Source organism: Fundulus heteroclitus, unplaced genomic scaffold, assembly GCF_011125445.2.
Source record: "Fundulus heteroclitus isolate FHET01 unplaced genomic scaffold, MU-UCD_Fhet_4.1 scaffold_218, whole genome shotgun sequence".
Taxonomy (NCBI): domain Eukaryota; kingdom Metazoa; phylum Chordata; class Actinopteri; order Cyprinodontiformes; family Fundulidae; genus Fundulus; species Fundulus heteroclitus.
In genome coordinates this window covers 166,152-182,685 of record NW_023396630.1, presented here as the reverse complement: position 1 = coordinate 182,685, position 16,534 = coordinate 166,152, and the positions used below count along the sequence as shown (strand labels likewise).

At 43.9% G+C, this 16,534-nt stretch overlaps 1 protein-coding gene across 9 annotated transcripts in view; it reads left to right on the top strand.

Moving 5' to 3' along the window:
* fgfr2 (fibroblast growth factor receptor 2) overlaps positions 1 to 16,534 on the top strand; it is a 68,165-nt gene that overhangs the window by 18,572 nt on the left and 33,059 nt on the right. For 7 of the 9 annotated variants that reach the window (XM_036129783.1, XM_036129782.1, XM_036129781.1 and 4 more), the window contains 5 exons: positions 1,799 to 1,922; positions 5,747 to 5,937; positions 6,329 to 6,464; positions 9,344 to 9,598; positions 14,933 to 15,102. In XM_036129783.1, coding sequence (XP_035985676.1) covers positions 1,799 to 1,922; positions 5,747 to 5,937; positions 6,329 to 6,464; positions 9,344 to 9,598; positions 14,933 to 15,102 — 876 coding nt within the window. The remainder of the gene's footprint in view (positions 1 to 1,798; positions 1,923 to 5,746; positions 5,938 to 6,328; positions 6,465 to 9,343; positions 9,599 to 14,932; positions 15,103 to 16,534) is intronic. The other 2 variants (XM_036129788.1, XM_036129789.1) reach the window with 1 other exon arrangement.

Genomic DNA, 16,534 nt, shown 5'->3' with positions numbered 1-16,534 from the left:
AGATGCAAATTGCCGTGTAGATTTGATAGACTGGATCTGTTTTGCCACCTGTCGGCTAAAACCTAAAGCACCAAAAAAAAAAAAACTATTTTACAATTAGGTAATAGCAGTTTACATCGAACATTATTTAACTAATTTATGACAAGACCAGTGATGCTGAACTGAGGCCTGTGGTTAATAGCTGACAGCCTATCAGGAAAAATGGCTTCCGCTGGGCACAGATCGTGTTTGGGTAGCTGCTGACGTCTCTACCCGTCGGCTTTCAGCAACCTCATTACACCTAAGACGATGAACAGCTACAGAAATGATACAGTCAGGCTGCCAGTTACACCGCGGGTCCTTCATTCTTCTCTTTTTGTCAACAAACGTTTGACAAAAGCTGTACCTGAGCCCAGCCCGGTGGCCGTGCCGCTCCATTGTGTGAAATGTAGGCCTCCACACGCAGTAGCTACAGTGTCTCTAGGATGGAAACCTCCTAGTTTGCTCACACCCGTGGATTCCTTGCACAGGCGAAACTGTTTTTGGAAGTAATTTTGAACAGCCGAGTGCCCTGAGACGGCTCAGACAAGGATTAGTCCAAGGTTTTCAGACATTTTTAAAACAAAAACCCCCTGAGTTCATCAATGGCGCCTCCAGAAACCTTTCGTAGGGGTGGCCAGATGGGGCCATTTAAAAGCTTGGGGTGGCACACTGAAACTAAAAGCCATAATTTCAGGATTTTATTCTACTGTTGTAGTAACGCTGCCTGTAGAAAACTAATTTAAAGACTTAAGTAAACGCCTACTAATATCTTTTGGTTTATTGTTTGATTTTTAATGTTACTAATGATCTAATATGCATAGACCAATAACAGTACAGTTAACATTTTGACCTGAACAACAATTCCTTGTTATTACAAATTAGGTGTACATTTATTAATTTATTGAAAAACAAAACAATTACTGGATACAAATAAAAGCGTGATAGAAGGTCAAGTAGAGCGGCTGCCTTGCTGGCTATGCATAATCAGATTAAATGCTATATTGATTGTACTACAATTTACACTGGCTAGTGGGGTGGCCAAGAAATGGCATGGGGGGGGGGGGGGGGGGGCATGGCCACCCCTGGCCACCCCCTGGTGGCGCCACTGGAGTTCATGCTAAGGTCTACAAATAACAGATATTTTAAAACAGTTTTACTACAACCGGGCGTCCTGCGTGTTTTAGACGCTTCTTTGGATCAAAACACCGCAGTGAAACCAGTGGTTCCTTGGCTGGTTCCTGCACGACACGATGATGTCCTGAGGAGGTAATTCAGCCTTCGTTGACACAGGAACACATCCTAAACAAACTGGAGACTAGTTCTTGAGGACAGGAGTCGGCCACCCTCGAGTGTTTTGTTGGGTTATGCCATAAAGACCAAAAAAATAATAATAATCATGAAACTAGGAACAATTTAAACTGTAATTTAACCAGAGGATCCGTTTCCAGAAGTTTAAAAGTTCCAAGTTTAAAGATTTAGGAGATTGATCAGGTCCAAGATTTCTAATCTAATATGGCTGCCTACATATAAACGTCATTGATGACTACTATTTATCGCACAGGCAAGCAGCCAACAGCACTTGTTCCACATTTCTCCACCGCGCTCTTCTTTTGTAGATTTTTATGGATGAAGCAACAAAAAAGCTCCTGTGAAGTTGCAACATCCCTGATTGTTTCCGTCCTCCTCCTGCGGATTCTTCTCTGGGTCTTTTTTTTTTTATTTAATTTTATTTTTAGCTGATGTGCTTCATGTCTGTCCGTTCATGTCACGGCCACAGGTGCGGCACCAGTACTGGACCCTGGTGTTGGAGAACGTGGTGCCAGCGGACAAGGGAAACTACACCTGCTTGGCAGAGAACTCGTATGGCTCCATCAACCACACCTACGTCCTGGATGTAGTCGGTCAGTACCCAGACTCCTGATGCACCCGTTAGGCTCGGAGAAGTGGAGAACTCGTTGGGGGAAATCCTCCCACAGTGAGTGAGGATAGTCTGTGTGTTTGCCTACACTGCAAAAACGGTTCTAAAAATAAGTAAAATGTTCTTAAAATTTGTGTTTTTGTCCTAAATTTGAGCAGGTAAATAAAATTATCTGCCAATGGAATGAGTATTTTGACCCCTAATATAAGATAATTAGATATAATGCACTTGAAATAAGATGATGGAGATGAATTGTTCCTATTTTAAGTGCAAAAATCTTATTCTATTGGCAGATGATCTTATTTACCTGCTCAAATCAAGGAAAAATACAAAAATTTTAAGAACATTTTACTTATTTTTAGTTCCGTTTTTGCAGTGTACTGTTTGATTGCTGCGCAGGTAGAGGTCAGGGACTGGTGCTCACTGTTTAATATTACAATATTCTTGCAACCTTTAAAGGATTAGTTCCCTGTTTTCAAATGCTTTTTTTCCAGAGGGTATTGTCATTAATAGTTCCCTTATCTGTAGCAAACAGATGTCTTTATTGCAGACTGTTTATAGAAAATAGTCAGAGTAGTGGAAGGCTGATCTCAGATCAAAATAACACTGAACAAATCTTAAAACACTATTATTACTGTAATTATTGTCCTTTTATATGATTTTAGCAGTGTAAAGGAAAGGGGAAAAAAAGATGTCTTCTGTTTGAAATTAACATGTTATGCGTTTTCGCCTCAAATGTTTGGTTAATTTCGCGAAAGGCTTTCCTAGGATGAAATTGTACGGCTTCACTGGCGTTGTGATTTCTAGCCCACAAATGCCAGAATGGGCGTTTATAACATTGTTTCTAATAATATGCAGTCAACATGTATATTATGATATAGAAGCGTTTCTTCCAGATATGAACATTTTCACTTTGAGTTCTTTTGTTTTGGTTTTATTCACCTTTTTAAAAACTCACAGCAATAACATATATATATATATATATATATATATATATATATATATATATATATATATATATATATATAAATTGAATTATGTATTTTGTTTCGTCTTGGCACGACTGTGCTTATTTAAGATCGGATCTTAAATATTCTGACTCTAAAACTGACTTGGGCAGGACAAGGATGGTTGTTTGGCGTCAGTCTTTCAGCAAACAAACTAGTGACCTCAGCACCGCTTGTCGTGAGTTCAGCCCGGTCAACCGCTCTTTTCTGACCTTTGGAGTGCAGGAAGAAAGGAGTGTTTTTCACTGCGTTTGCAGAATCGATGGACGGCAGGGACAACAGGGATAACAGTAGTAGATCGATGTGTGTTTACCCACTCCGACTTTGCTTTCTTAATTTGGCATAGACCTGATCTCCTTTGGACTTGTCCCTAAACCACTTTGTGAGCCATCAGTGCACGTCGAGGTTTATCTGACGCAGTCATTCTTTCAAAACCTGGTCAGTGAACCACGGATCACCAGAGCAGACGTGAAGCTGCAGCGCTCCGCCTCATCATCCAAGCGTCCGCAGACTGCATCCATAAGTGGATTTATTCCTGGGTGTTATCACACCCTTCCATTTGTTTTTATTTGGATGTAGCAATATTGTTTTCATCATATTAGTCTGGAATTGGATACCTGAGGGTGTTTGCACTATGTGAACGTATGGGGATCGTCACGGAAACAAATTACGGCTAACACATGTTCGCACATGCTCCCCAACAGAGGCCCCCCTGGTCTTCCTGTCTCTCCTTCCAACTGCATATTTCTCGTTGTTCTGTTTTACTGCAGCGCGGAAAACTTCTTCCACGACTGGCTGCGTCTTTTGCCTTTCCCCCTTTACAACCTCTTGCCTCATTTTTTTTGTTTTTGCCATTAGAGTTGGGTGCAAGCGGAGAGAAAAAAGAAAAGACATTGAGACAAACTTTTTTTTTTCTTTTTGTCGCCCACGTGACCCTGCGGGATGAACTGCTAGAGCAAATAAGTCGGACTTTACTGGTTTAAACTAGAGTCTGGACAAAGGGGCACAGTTTGGCAGCTACAGGCGGACACACATGGCACGCCATAGTTATTCAGCCCTGTGTGGGAAGCCACATGCCATCCTGTGCCACACTGAGTTTTTCAAGAGCCTCTACCGCTGGCCCCTAAGGACCCCATGAGTTCAGTGTCCCTAACCGGTTATCAGGCAATGCCGTCATCGGGTTTGTCAGTCATCGGAGGTAGTAGTCAACTTTGCAGGATCTACGTTTTGCCCTCTTAATCCATAAAAAAACAACAACTTGGATCTCTTTTGTTTCCACATTTTCAAATCAGGTAAAAAATGCTTCTTTTCTATTATTTTGCCCGCGCGTTTATCCTGAAGTCAGTTTTTGGTTTAAACTGCCCAAGACCCCAACATACACATGGAAACACATCAATGGCCAAGAGTGGACGTTGGCTCGCTGATTTAGTATACTTTTAAATCTTTAGCATGGTCATTTCAAAAAAAGTAAAAAACAAAGCAACTGGACTTGTTTTTCGTAGTTGGAAGACGTTTCGCTTCCTCTCCAGGAAGCTTTCTCAATTCAAAAGGTCTGGAGTAATGATGAGTACCATCATTATAGGTAGTAGTATAAAGCTTGGACAGTAGTATAAAGCTTGGTACTCATCATTACTCTAGACTTTTTGAACTGAGAAAGCTTCCTGGAGAGGAAGCGAAACGTCTTCAACTATGGAAAACTAGTCCATTTGCTTTGTTTTTTACTTTTTTTGGAAATCTTTAGCTCCAACTTGGACTAAAACAAGAGCCCTAAACGGCAACGCACATCGTGAGAAAACCAGCTGGAGTCCAGTAAATCTTCATGACTTAGCTGACTTGTCTAATTTGTGTAAAAGACGTGTTTTGATGCGCCTTTAAATTTGTTGAACGTGCGACTAAAAGTTGTCGCGTCAGCTGGTTTTCCCACGTGAGCTGTGTATCTTTGGAGCTCCCTCAGAGCTGCCATGGACATCTTACTTGCTTCTCTGACAGTAAATGCACACCACATTTTTTTCCTGTTTTGTAAAGTAATTAAAACCCAAGTAGAAATTTTCATCCACTGTACAACAACTTTATTTAGTTAGAGTTCTAAGCTGTTTTTTTTCCTTCGTTCTCCTGTGGCTTGGTTTAGTACATAATGTTAGGTTTTTGCAGAGAGCGCTTGATGCCTCCACCCTCTCGGGAGGTTAAAGGAGGCTGGAAAAATGGGGGCAAATAAAGACAGACAATAAACAAGGCAAACCCTAGGAATGTGCAGGAAGGAGGGGGGGGGGGTTGGAGAGGAGAAGGAGGGGTGGTACTCACCAGATCTGACAGATTTCAGAAAAGACATCCAAAGAAAAAAAAGACGGTAGTCGTCGCTACTTCCTGGATTTACCGTGATAGTTTCTGTCCCTTTTTTTTGTTGTCGTCTTTTTCTAAAAGCTACTAAACTCAACCTTTTCGCATTCGCTGATGACTAACTCCGAACCTCATAAACACACATGTACAGCTAAATCCCCTGCGCCTACCTTAAGGTTTTTGCTTTGGAAAGGCGCTGCTGTGCTCATGAGTCATGCCACAGTGTGGGAGCTGTGGGGGCTTCTCTGTAAAAGCAGGGTGGTGCTTTAAAGGGGGCATTGTTCCCCGGGCCTCGCTCTGTTTTGGGTACCTAGGCTATAAACATTTGCATACGGAACAACGCAGATGACGGTGCACTTTCTAAACCGCCACGCGTTGTAGCAAGTAAACAATATTCCTTTTAAGGGGACTTATTTTTGGACCACTGAGCAAGCATTGAGATGGTTTTCCTCTCCATCGACAGACCGGACACCTCACCAGCCAATCATCGTGGCCACTCTCCCCGCCAACACCACAGTACACATTGGAGAGGAAGCCCAGTTCCAGTGCAGGGTCTACGCTGTTGGCGACCTTCACATCCAGTGGCTGAAGCACATCACCAGGAACGGTAGCCGGCATGGGCCTGATGGGCACCCTTACGTCAAAGTGTTAAAGGTAGATCCCCTTGTTTCCCCTCTTGTCCTGTGATTTCCATTTGCTTTGGCTGATTTTAGCTGAGCTTGAAAGGCCACATAAGAATCCCATTCTACTCCCACCACCATATGCACTGTTGTCCTTTAAGATGGAATAATTTATTTTCCAGTCACCTTCATGTTTTGCGTTGTGGTTTAATTTACCTCTCATATCCATCAAAACCAACCCATACTGTCAGATTCCTTTCACAAGAAGCAGTGAAAAATAGCTAATGGGTAACAGCGTACTGCTGGTGGATTCTTTCTGCATGGACTTTGGCGATTGCTTCCTATAGGATCATGCACAGTAGATGTAGGTGCAGTGTCATCCTGTGGTTCGGTGGCTGATGCTCATTTTGTTTGATGCGTTGCAGCGCTCAGACGTTAACACAGAGTTGGAGTTTCTCACCATCAGCAACGTCACAGAGGAAGACGCCGGGGAATATATCTGTAAAGCCTCCAATTATATTGGGGAAGCCACCCGGTCGTCCTGGCTGACGGTCATCCCAGGTAACTACTTTGGCATCTATCTTTGGCTGCTTTAATGGTGTTTCCAGGTATATAAAATCAAATGTTTTTTTTTTTTTCTTTTCACCCTTACTGATTGGTTTTATCCAAAGCAGTTTAAAAGCATCATCGTTTTTACAAAGACAGCTAGTGAACACAAGACTGCCGACAACGCAGCTGGAAATTGCCAAATATTGGTGATGCTCCATATTGAATACCGGCCTCATTGATGCGTAACACAAAGTCCACCCAAAACAGACGTAATCATAGCAAACTCTCCAGCTCAGGTTTCAGCTGACAAAGTCAAGTTTTGCATGGTTATTTATCCAGTACGGCGTGAATTTAATATGAATTTTCTCCAATGTGAGATCAATAAAGCCTATCTTATCTTATCTTATCTTATCTTAGCTTAAAGACCTAGCTGGTGAAGATTCTCAGTCATCTAGGTCATGGTCGTTCCAAAAAAAAGTAAAAAACAAAGCAACTGGACTTGTTTTTCGTAGTTGAAGACGTTTCGCTTCCTCTCCAGGAAGCTTTCTCAATTCAAAAAGTCTGGAGTAATGTGGAGTACCAAGCTTTATACTACTGCCTAACAAAGGCCGTGTAATGCCTTAGATAACATTAAAGATCTAGCAAACCAGCCTCCTATGGAGGGGATTAAAAGCGCTCCGTAACAAGCCCAGTCTACCTGTAATTCACCACGGTGGGAAACAAAAAACTGTGATTGGAAAAAATCTTAGCGGCTTAACGTTAGATTTTTAATTTCTCCCTCAGTTCTGACCAACATTATAGCTCTATTGTGCACGGAGGTGCGTTGGCAGATTCCTCCGCTTAACAGAAAAGGCTGCTTTCTATTAGAGAGCCATGCGTTGGCGACGCTTTTCAGTCCTTCTACAGTTTTTCACAATGTATGTTTTGCCCCAAAGAAGTTACTCCAAGCTAATGCCACACAAGTGGTAGATAGAACATGTATCAAAGTTTTTCCAGACGGCTCCGTTACAGGCGCTGCGTCCGCATCCATATATGGTCATGCATTCGTGTTAGAGGGCGGGGTTTACCGGGCTCCCTCTTGTTTTAGAAAAGTGGGTTTTAAATTCACTTTTTCACTCAAACAATGATGGAAAAGCTGTTTTTGATTTATCTGTGTTTCATCTCCAGATTTGAGTTATTTTAGGCTTTCGCTACAACATGATATGTCGCCATTTTATCAGCTTTCATGCAAGGCAGTTCAATCCAATGACACAGCATACTCAACATCTTAGACATTGTAACATACGACCAGGGAACATACTGTGGTCCAGGACTAAACGTGACATCTGAAGTTTGCAAACACTATCACGTCAAGATGCGGCGTTGCGGATCGACTCCTGCCAAAGAGGACTGACTGATGAAATGAAATCAAAAGATGGTCCATCAAAGGTTTAGCTTAAGGATGCACAATTCCTTATAACATATTTGAGTTTATTTGTGGTTGATAAAGGTCACGTTTTGGTGAACACAGTTTCAGAAGCACGGTGTTGTTTTTGTTTTTTTTGGTCTCAAAATCTCAGCATTTGAACAGGATTGTGTGGAGCCTCTGGGCAGCGTCACCCTACACTGCAAAAACGGATCTAAAAATAAGTAAAATGATCTTAAAATTAGTGTTTTTGTCCTAGATTTGAGCAGGTAAATAAGATTACCTGCCAAAGGAATGAGTATTTTGACCCTTAAAATAGGATAAATAGATACACTGCATTTGAAATACGATGATGGAGATGAATTGTTCCTATTTTAAGTGCACAAATCTTATTGGATTGGCAGATCATCTTATTTACCTGCTCAAATCAAGGGAAAATACACAAATCTTACGAACATTTTACTTAGTCTTAGTTCCATTTTCGCAATGTATAGCCAGTGTGGTTGCTGTGCTGCTGAAGAATCTTGCTTGCGGCCTGCAGGGATGAAACGGTTTCTTTCACACACAGGTGCGCTCGGCCCTTTTACCAGACAGGAAAGTTTAGATTGTACACAGCCCAGATAAAGGGAGGTCTCCCTTGTTTTGCGATCCGAAGTGAAGCGCATTGTTTAAATGGCTGTGGGTGTGTTTTTGGTGCTCGCACTCGCGTGTCTCCGGCATTGACACAGAATGCAGCTCATTCAGTCGGAGTCCTGATTTAAAGCCGGTGACACTGTTAAAGCCACTAAAGGCATGTTAGATTCTGCAACACCGGGCTGATAGCCCCGCTGGCCGTAACACTGCAAAAATAGAACTAAAAATAAGAAAACTTTTCTTGAAATGAAAGTATTTTTCCTTGATTTGAGCAGGTAAATTGCCAATGGAATAAGATTGTTTGCACTTAGAACTGGAACAACTAATTTCCATCATCTCATTTCAAGTGCAGTATATCTAATAATCTTGTTTTAGGGGTAAAAATACTCATTCCATTGGCAAAGAATCTTATTTACCTGCTCAAATCAAGGGCAAATACACTCACTTCAAGGCAATTTTACTTGTTTTTCCTTCTCTTTTTGCAGTGAAGGCAGTTGTGGTGATTGCTACAAAATGATTTCTGTTTAGTTTGCCTGTCAGTGATGATTACAGCAACTCACAAGTCATCTTTGCAGGCTCTGTGTTCACCTGCCTGTTTAGAAAATAGCCTCCCTAACCTCAGCTGGATTTCTCTAAGCAATATTGTGTTCACTAAAGCTGTACAACAATGTTTCAGAACAACTGGGAACTATTTCTAAATGAAAGTAGCGGTTACATTCTCGTTTGCTTCATGCATAAGTTGATTTAAATGATCCATACAGTTTTTTTCGCTAAGAAATTTCCTAAACTATAGCTTGTTTCTTCCCCTTCCCGTGTTTTTTTTCCTCCTCCTCTTTCCCCATTTGCTCCACAGATCCCTCGAACAAATGCCAGATTTCTACCGCAGTGTCCTCGGTGCACCCAGGCGAGGAGCTGAAGCTGTCCTGCCCTCTGCGAGCGACGGGAACCATCGCTTGGACCAAAAACGGCGGCTCCCTGCGGCCGAACAACCGCACGACGCTGGAACACGAGGTGCTGCGGGTCCAAGGCGCCACGCCCAGGGACTCGGGGCTGTACGCCTGCACCAGCGAGGGAAAAAGCCTTTTCTGCTTCACAGTCAACATCACAGGTGAGTCAGAGGGTTCAGGATGGGTCCAGGCAAAGCAGAGCTGGACTGGCAGCTTGGAGGTGGATGGCTGGGATAGTGGGTGCTTCAGAAAAAGCCCGTGGAGCTAGTTTTAGTCCTTCTTGGGTGATGAAGATTTTTTTTTTTTTGTGTACTGAATATATTGATATTATTGATCTTGTTTGTGCTTAACTTAAGTCAAATAATGCAGGTGGTTGCCCTATTAGCGAGTGATTGGAGGAAACTGCGTAGTAAGAAATGAACGAGTTTGAGATCTCCGTTACCTTACCTTACTTCTGGTGAAGAGGTGTAAAAAGCCTTAGATAAAATCAATTTTTTTCGGCTGCATTGTATTGTCTCACTAGGAAATGTAAAAAGATCCAAACATAATCTGAATGCATTGATTCAGTGGGGGATGAAAATCCAAAGCTCACAGAGTTAGTCGAACCGATTTTCGTAGTGTTTCTTTCGAGTGGAAGCAGTATTACTGTCTTAAAGCGTCGCAGCCAGATAAAACTTAGAGAATCTGTGGAGGGAGCTACAGTATGAATAATTTTGTGCTCAACTGCGCACCTCAGAGACGCAAGAGGTCATGGCTTACTGGTTTGGTAAAATGACATTTCTGGTGTGTCAATGTGTTTGTGATGCCATGGGCTCTAACAATGTTCCAGGACATATAGGAAGGCAGTCAGGCCCTTAGAACCACACACCCCATACCGTACTAAACAGCGGGCATGTCACGCTTTTGCCGTTAGTTTTGGAGCTTTTTCACAGCTCTGGTGGCTCGCTTTTTAACACAGTAGGCTGACAGGAAGGGGGTGGAAGAAGGGGAGAGACATGCGGCAAAGGACCGCGGGTGGACCGCATCGAGGACTAAGGCCTCTGTACATGGGGCGCGCTGCCCGCTGCGCCACCAGCGCGCCCCAGTTTTGGAGCTTTTTATTCAAGATTCCTCACCATCCTACAGACTAGCAGGAAGACCACTGATAATCCAGCAGCCATTTCCCTTATCATGAAGATCAGCTCTCACACTGCAAAAAGGGAACTAAAAGTAAGTAAAATTTTCCTGAAATTAATGTATTTGTCCTCGATTTGAGCAGGTAAATAAGACTATTTGCCAATGGGGTAAGATTGTTGCACTTAAAATAGGAACAATTGATCTCCACCGTCTTATTTCAAGTGCAGGATGTCTGATTATCTTATTTCAGGCATCAAAATACTCATTCCATTGGCAAATAATCTTATTTACCTGCCCAAATCGAGGAAAAATACACTAATTTCAAGAAAATTTTACTAACATTTAGTTCCCTTTTTGCAGTGCATCTTCCCCAAGTGAAGGGCATCCTCTTGTCTTTCCCATTTTGGCTACAGAAATGCGCCTCTGTGTCACCTCATATTTATTCCCCAGGGAATCAAAGATTACTCATAAACAAAAATCTCTTTGTATCAGCCCAACATTTGAGAAAAAAAGAAGAAGAAGCATATCATCTACTTGACTTGGCTGCGTTTTTTTTTTTTTTTTTTTTAACCACAGATCAGGCCTTTTCGCATATCAATAAGAAAATAGAAAGCAAAAATGCTCTTTTTTTCTGTTAGCCACGACAGAAGCCGCCTTCGCCCGTTTTTCTCCAATGATCCTGCCGAGGCTCGTACAGTTAGACCGCGGGGAGGGTATGCGTGCGTGTCTTCCAGGCTAGATGCCCGAGGGGAATACAGGGATTCCTGAGATTCCTTCAGCTAGTGTCTCCCAGGTAGTGAGGCCTCCAGGAGCCAACCAGCGGAGGCAGCCAAGTCAGTCAGCTGTGCTCATCCATTATGAAAGCTGGCCATCTGGACCCAGTTACCCACCTGGACCCAATGCGTGCTGGTGTGTGTGTGTGTGAAAGAGAAAGTTTTACCCAACTTTGTATAGCAGCAGTGTACACATGTCTGCTTTTGCTTACACACTCACAAAGCGAGGCTGAGGTAACGACGAGGGCTTCCACATCTTGTTAAAATTCTCCACACGCATTGCGTCTCGCCTTGAGTTCTCCCCCTCCGCTTTTTTTTTGGGGGGGGGGGGGCTGACTGTAATTGCCTGAAATCCATTAAATGAGGAGGGGAAAGAGAGGAAAAAAAAAATATGGAGGGAGAGGGAAGAGATCCAGCCACTCTGGTCGTAGTAAGCTGTTTGGAGACAAAGAACAGGCTGTTCTGGCAGTACAGTTGCAATTTCTCGCCGTGTGTGTGTGTGTTTCAGAAGACTTCGAAACCAGGAATATTATTGAAAGAGTGCGAGAAGAAGAGGAAAGAAGGGGGGGGGGGAGAGCGGGGTTGGATCAGCACCAGCAGCTCTGTGAGCGCGGCGTTGAGACTTGGCTCCAACGCCCAGGACTGTAGCAAGGAGGAGCTTGGAAGAAGGGAGGGGAGTGGAGAAAGTGGGATGTAGCTTTTTGTATTTGTGGAGCTCTACCCGCCGGGCTGGGTTTCAGGTCAACGCAAAGTTTCACTTGCTTAGAAATGGGTAAAAACGCAGTGCCAGGATGTCTGTCATGAGCGACGGGGTGGCGTTATCTGAGGAGATACGGACGAGCTTCCACAGCGCAGGGGGGGGGGGAAGCTGGCTGTGAAGGGAATGGGGGGTGCTCTGCTTTCTGTGTCGTGCTTTCACTGCCACATCGTGTGTTTTTTTTTATTTCTTATCATTTTTCCTCCGATCTGCAAAATGGCTGAAGCCCAGTCCGACTGCATGGAGAGTTTCTGTGAACAGCGATTTTTAAGTCTCAAGCTACAGATCCTCAATTAGACTTAAGTCACCTTGATTGGTTGCCTTTAACATGTGAATATGCTTTAGTAGAAAAATAATTAAAATCCATTTCATCGCTGTCGTGCTGTGAGATGAACCCCCGTCCCCAGCCTTAAGTCCTCTCCAGCCTCCGACGGGTTTAGCTGCATCTATCTTCACAAACCACAGGTGGATTGTGGATTTACCCTGGATCTTATAACCTGACCCTAGCCATATGGATTTCGCTCCGCCTAGCTTCACTCACATCCTTCTGGGACATCTTCCATAGAGAGTGATTTCTTCAACCAATTTTATTGTCTAGCCAATCAGGACGCAGGGCTGGAGTTTCATAGATGTGACGTAGTGGAGAAGTGACCGTGACGTGAGACTGTTTTGATTCAACAATGGCGGCTCGCATCAAGGAAGCAAGCGTTAACATTGATGCTGCTATTTCTTCTGTGTTGTCCAATCTACCTAATATTGTTTCATTAAAAGAACATCAGAGAACGCCTCTGAAGGCTTTTGTTGGTGGAAACCATGTTTTCGCCCTTCTCCCGACCGGATTTGGCAAGTTTTGTTTTCCTGGGCGCGTCCGCATCGAACCATATTAGGAGGCCTTTAGTCCTCGACGCGGTCAGCCCGGGATCGACTCCGACCCGCGGCGCTTTGCCGCCTGTCTCCCCCCCTCTTCCTGTCAGCTCACTGTCAATAAAACGCGTGCCACTAGAGCCACAAACACATAAAAAAAAAAAAGTTTTGTTTTTCCTGCGTCGCTCTTATCAGCATCACGGGTTAGCTTCGGTGTGAGTGGTTGAAATAGCACGTGGATAAAGATGACAGACAAGTGGCTTATCCAATCATATGCAAGGATTTTTGATAAGGCCCAGCCTTCAATAAAGGCAATTCCTATGGATAGGTCCCAGATGGATGTAAGTGAAGCTAGGCGGAGCGAAATCCATATGGCTAGAGTCAGGTTAGGATCTTATGGAGGGGTATTAAAATTAATATAACAGCTTCATTTGTAAAACAAATTCAAAAAACTGTGCATCGTTTCCTTCAACCTGACAATTATGGCGTTTGGATGCCATGAAATGCCAGGGAAACACACTGGAGTTTATCGTTTAACATGACAAAACGCGCAAACGTTCGATGTTCATGAATGTTTTTGCAGCGCACGAGGCTTTCTGATACTGTGTCGTCATCGACTTGCTCTTCCTGTAACAACTTGCGGCGTCACAAGCGGAGCTCGCGTCGGTGTCACGGGAAGGAACAAGTGAACTGTAACATTCGAAAAAGTCAGGGACTTTGATGGATTTGGCTCTCTGAAGGAACTTTGAGGGAAGAAATCTTGACTCAGCGCCCGAGTTAGATAACCTCGGCTTACCCGAGGCCAGCTGAGGACAAACAGCCGTGCGTGAGTGGGAGTCCGGATGCACACAGCTTAGAGGCCGGCGAGGGGCCACAGCGGTCAGCCCAGCAAGGCGTTTTGGCTTCATCTGTAGAAAGGTCTGGAGGTCCTGCCCCTTTGGACAGAGAGCCTGGGAAACAGCACCCCTCACCTAGTCGGGACCTGATGCGCCAACTAGGCCTTCGTTTGTAGGTCAAAGGTCGGCCGGGGGGGGGGATGTGTGATTTGCCGCTCTCCGTAAAATCTGTCTCTTTGTTTGAAGATGATGTTAGGATAGGCGAGGTGACAAACTGAGAGGTAAAAAAAACACAGATGGGCAACAAGTAGTTTGATCCTATCAGGAAGCGAAAGCAACTCTGACTCAACCGTCCAAATATGCTGGACACGTCCGGTTGGTGCTGCTGCTGCCGCACGACGAGGAGCATCTGATAGTACGCAGATTAGGACAGGCAGGAATAAAACACGGAGGAAATATCCTCCTGGGGCGCTGCTCCTTTAATGAGTCACGGAGTTATCTGTGGGTATCCCCTCTGCCGCTTGTACTTCTGCCAAAAGAAGAGGAAGTGATGGTGTGGGGGACCGTTTGGGCCGCTGTTTGTCTTTGACCGTCTCCTCCGGTCTTCAATCCCATCTGGTTAGACAATCTCAGTCCCAGGTGCTGCGGGAAAGGGAGGAAAGCAAATCCAGCTGACTGAGACACAGAGGTAGGGAGTAAATGAGCACAAAAATCGAATAAAATGGTAGATTTTGATGCATTGGATGGTGAGATTTTATTACATGGTTAAAAGCTATCCAGCGGAGTGATTTACAGGGCAGCTATTGGTATCTGGAGGAAGTAGGGGGAGGAAAATGGAACGAGATAAAAATGAATGTGATGGTCTGGTTACCCTCCTGGCAACGCCCAGCCCTTCATCTTTCTTTATTTTCTGCTGCACCCTGCAGAGCCCACAGGAAAAGTGTGTTTTTGTTTAGTCGTGAAAGTGCAGAGCTTTAGGTCGTGTTGTGCAGATGGCGGCCAGGATAGCGCCGCCAAGTAAAAAAAAAACAAAAAACAGGGGTGAGGGGGGATCTCTGAGAACGGTTCAGGTTGGATTCTCCTGCAGACACGCTGCTACCGTGGACGCTGTGAGGAAATGACCGAGCGCCGCTTGCTGTCTGGTTGCAGGCGCTCCGTACTGGACGTCTTCGGCAAAGATGGAGAAGAAACTGCACGCCGTGCCAGCTGCCAACACGGTGAAGTTCCGCTGTGCCGCTGGAGGCTACCCCCAGCCATCGCTGAACTGGCTAAAAAACGGCAGGCCTTTCCGCCAGGAGGACCGCATGGGAGGATACAAGGTAGGAGAATCATCCATCCGGACTTATTACAAATATGTATGCAGTAGCTCTTTGTTTCCTCCTGCATTCTGTTCCATAACAACTAATTAAATATTAACGTGACCCTGAGATTAACAGTATGTTTATGAAAGGAATAAACCTTCTTGCGCCCACATGACAACACTGAAACATTAGACTCGTAAAGAGTAGACATGTTTTTAGGATAAATCTGCACGTATGCACAACCACACTTTGCAGTGCAACGTTAAATGAACATCCCAACAAAGCTAGCATGTTTAAAGTAGCGCTGCGAAACATGGCCGCCAGGACTGCTAAATGCTAACAGTTAGCATCATTGCCCACAAAAAGAGACTTAACAGGCACATTCTGAGATCAAATTATTTTAGAGTTTTTTTTTTTTTAGAGGTAAGTTTGATGTTTTGTGCAGATTACTGCCTCTTGCTTTACTCCTTAAGTCTAAAACACAATCAGTATGCTTGTATTAGGTCATAACAGATTAACTGAGAGATAGGCAAGCTAATTTATGACAAGGCCAGTGATGCTGAACGAATCCTGGGGCCTGTGGTTAATAGCTGACAGCCTATCAGGAAAAAGTGACTTCCCTGTCAGGAAACGCTGGGCACAGATCGTGTTTGGGTAGCTGCTGACGTCTCTACCCTTCGGCTTTCAGCAACCTCATTACAACTAAGACGATAAACAGCCACAGAAATGATACAGTCAGGCTGCCAGTTACACCGCGGGTCCTTCATTCTTCTCTTTTCGTCAACAAACGTTTGACAAAAGCTGTACCTGAGCCCAGCCCGGTGGCCGTGCCGCTCCATTGTGTGAAATGTAGGCCTCCACACGCAGCAGCTACAGTGTCTCTAGGATGGAAACCTCCTGGTTTGCTCACACCCGTGGATTCCTTGCACAGGCGAAACCACTTATGCAAACAATTTTTTTTTTTTGCTTGAAGCAACTCAGACTAGGAGGGTGATTCTACATACAATAGGAAAAACAAAAGAAGGATTAGTCCAAGATTTTTAGGCATTTTTCTAACAAAAAAAAAACACACCCGAGTTCATACAAAAGTTTATAGATAGTAACAGATATTTTGAGCACGTCTACAAGAGGACTAGTTTAGCTTGCCATGTCATAAAGACAAGATAATTCTTATGCATTCATTAGGTTTGCTGTATTTGCTCAGAAGTTTGAATTTAGATGTTTCAGGTTGGAAAACTTACAGAAATATCCCGTGTGGTCAGTAATCCACTTGGAAAAGAACAAGATTTCTTTCCTATCCTACCTAAACATCCAGTACGGCTGCCTACATATAAGGACAGTTTTTAGTTAATATGTTGCTGCATTTTTTTTGGAAGAACAAAATGCAGAGAATTAAATATTCTTGTAATGATATCAACAAGCGGATGTAATTCTTTCGTCTTTAGCTTAC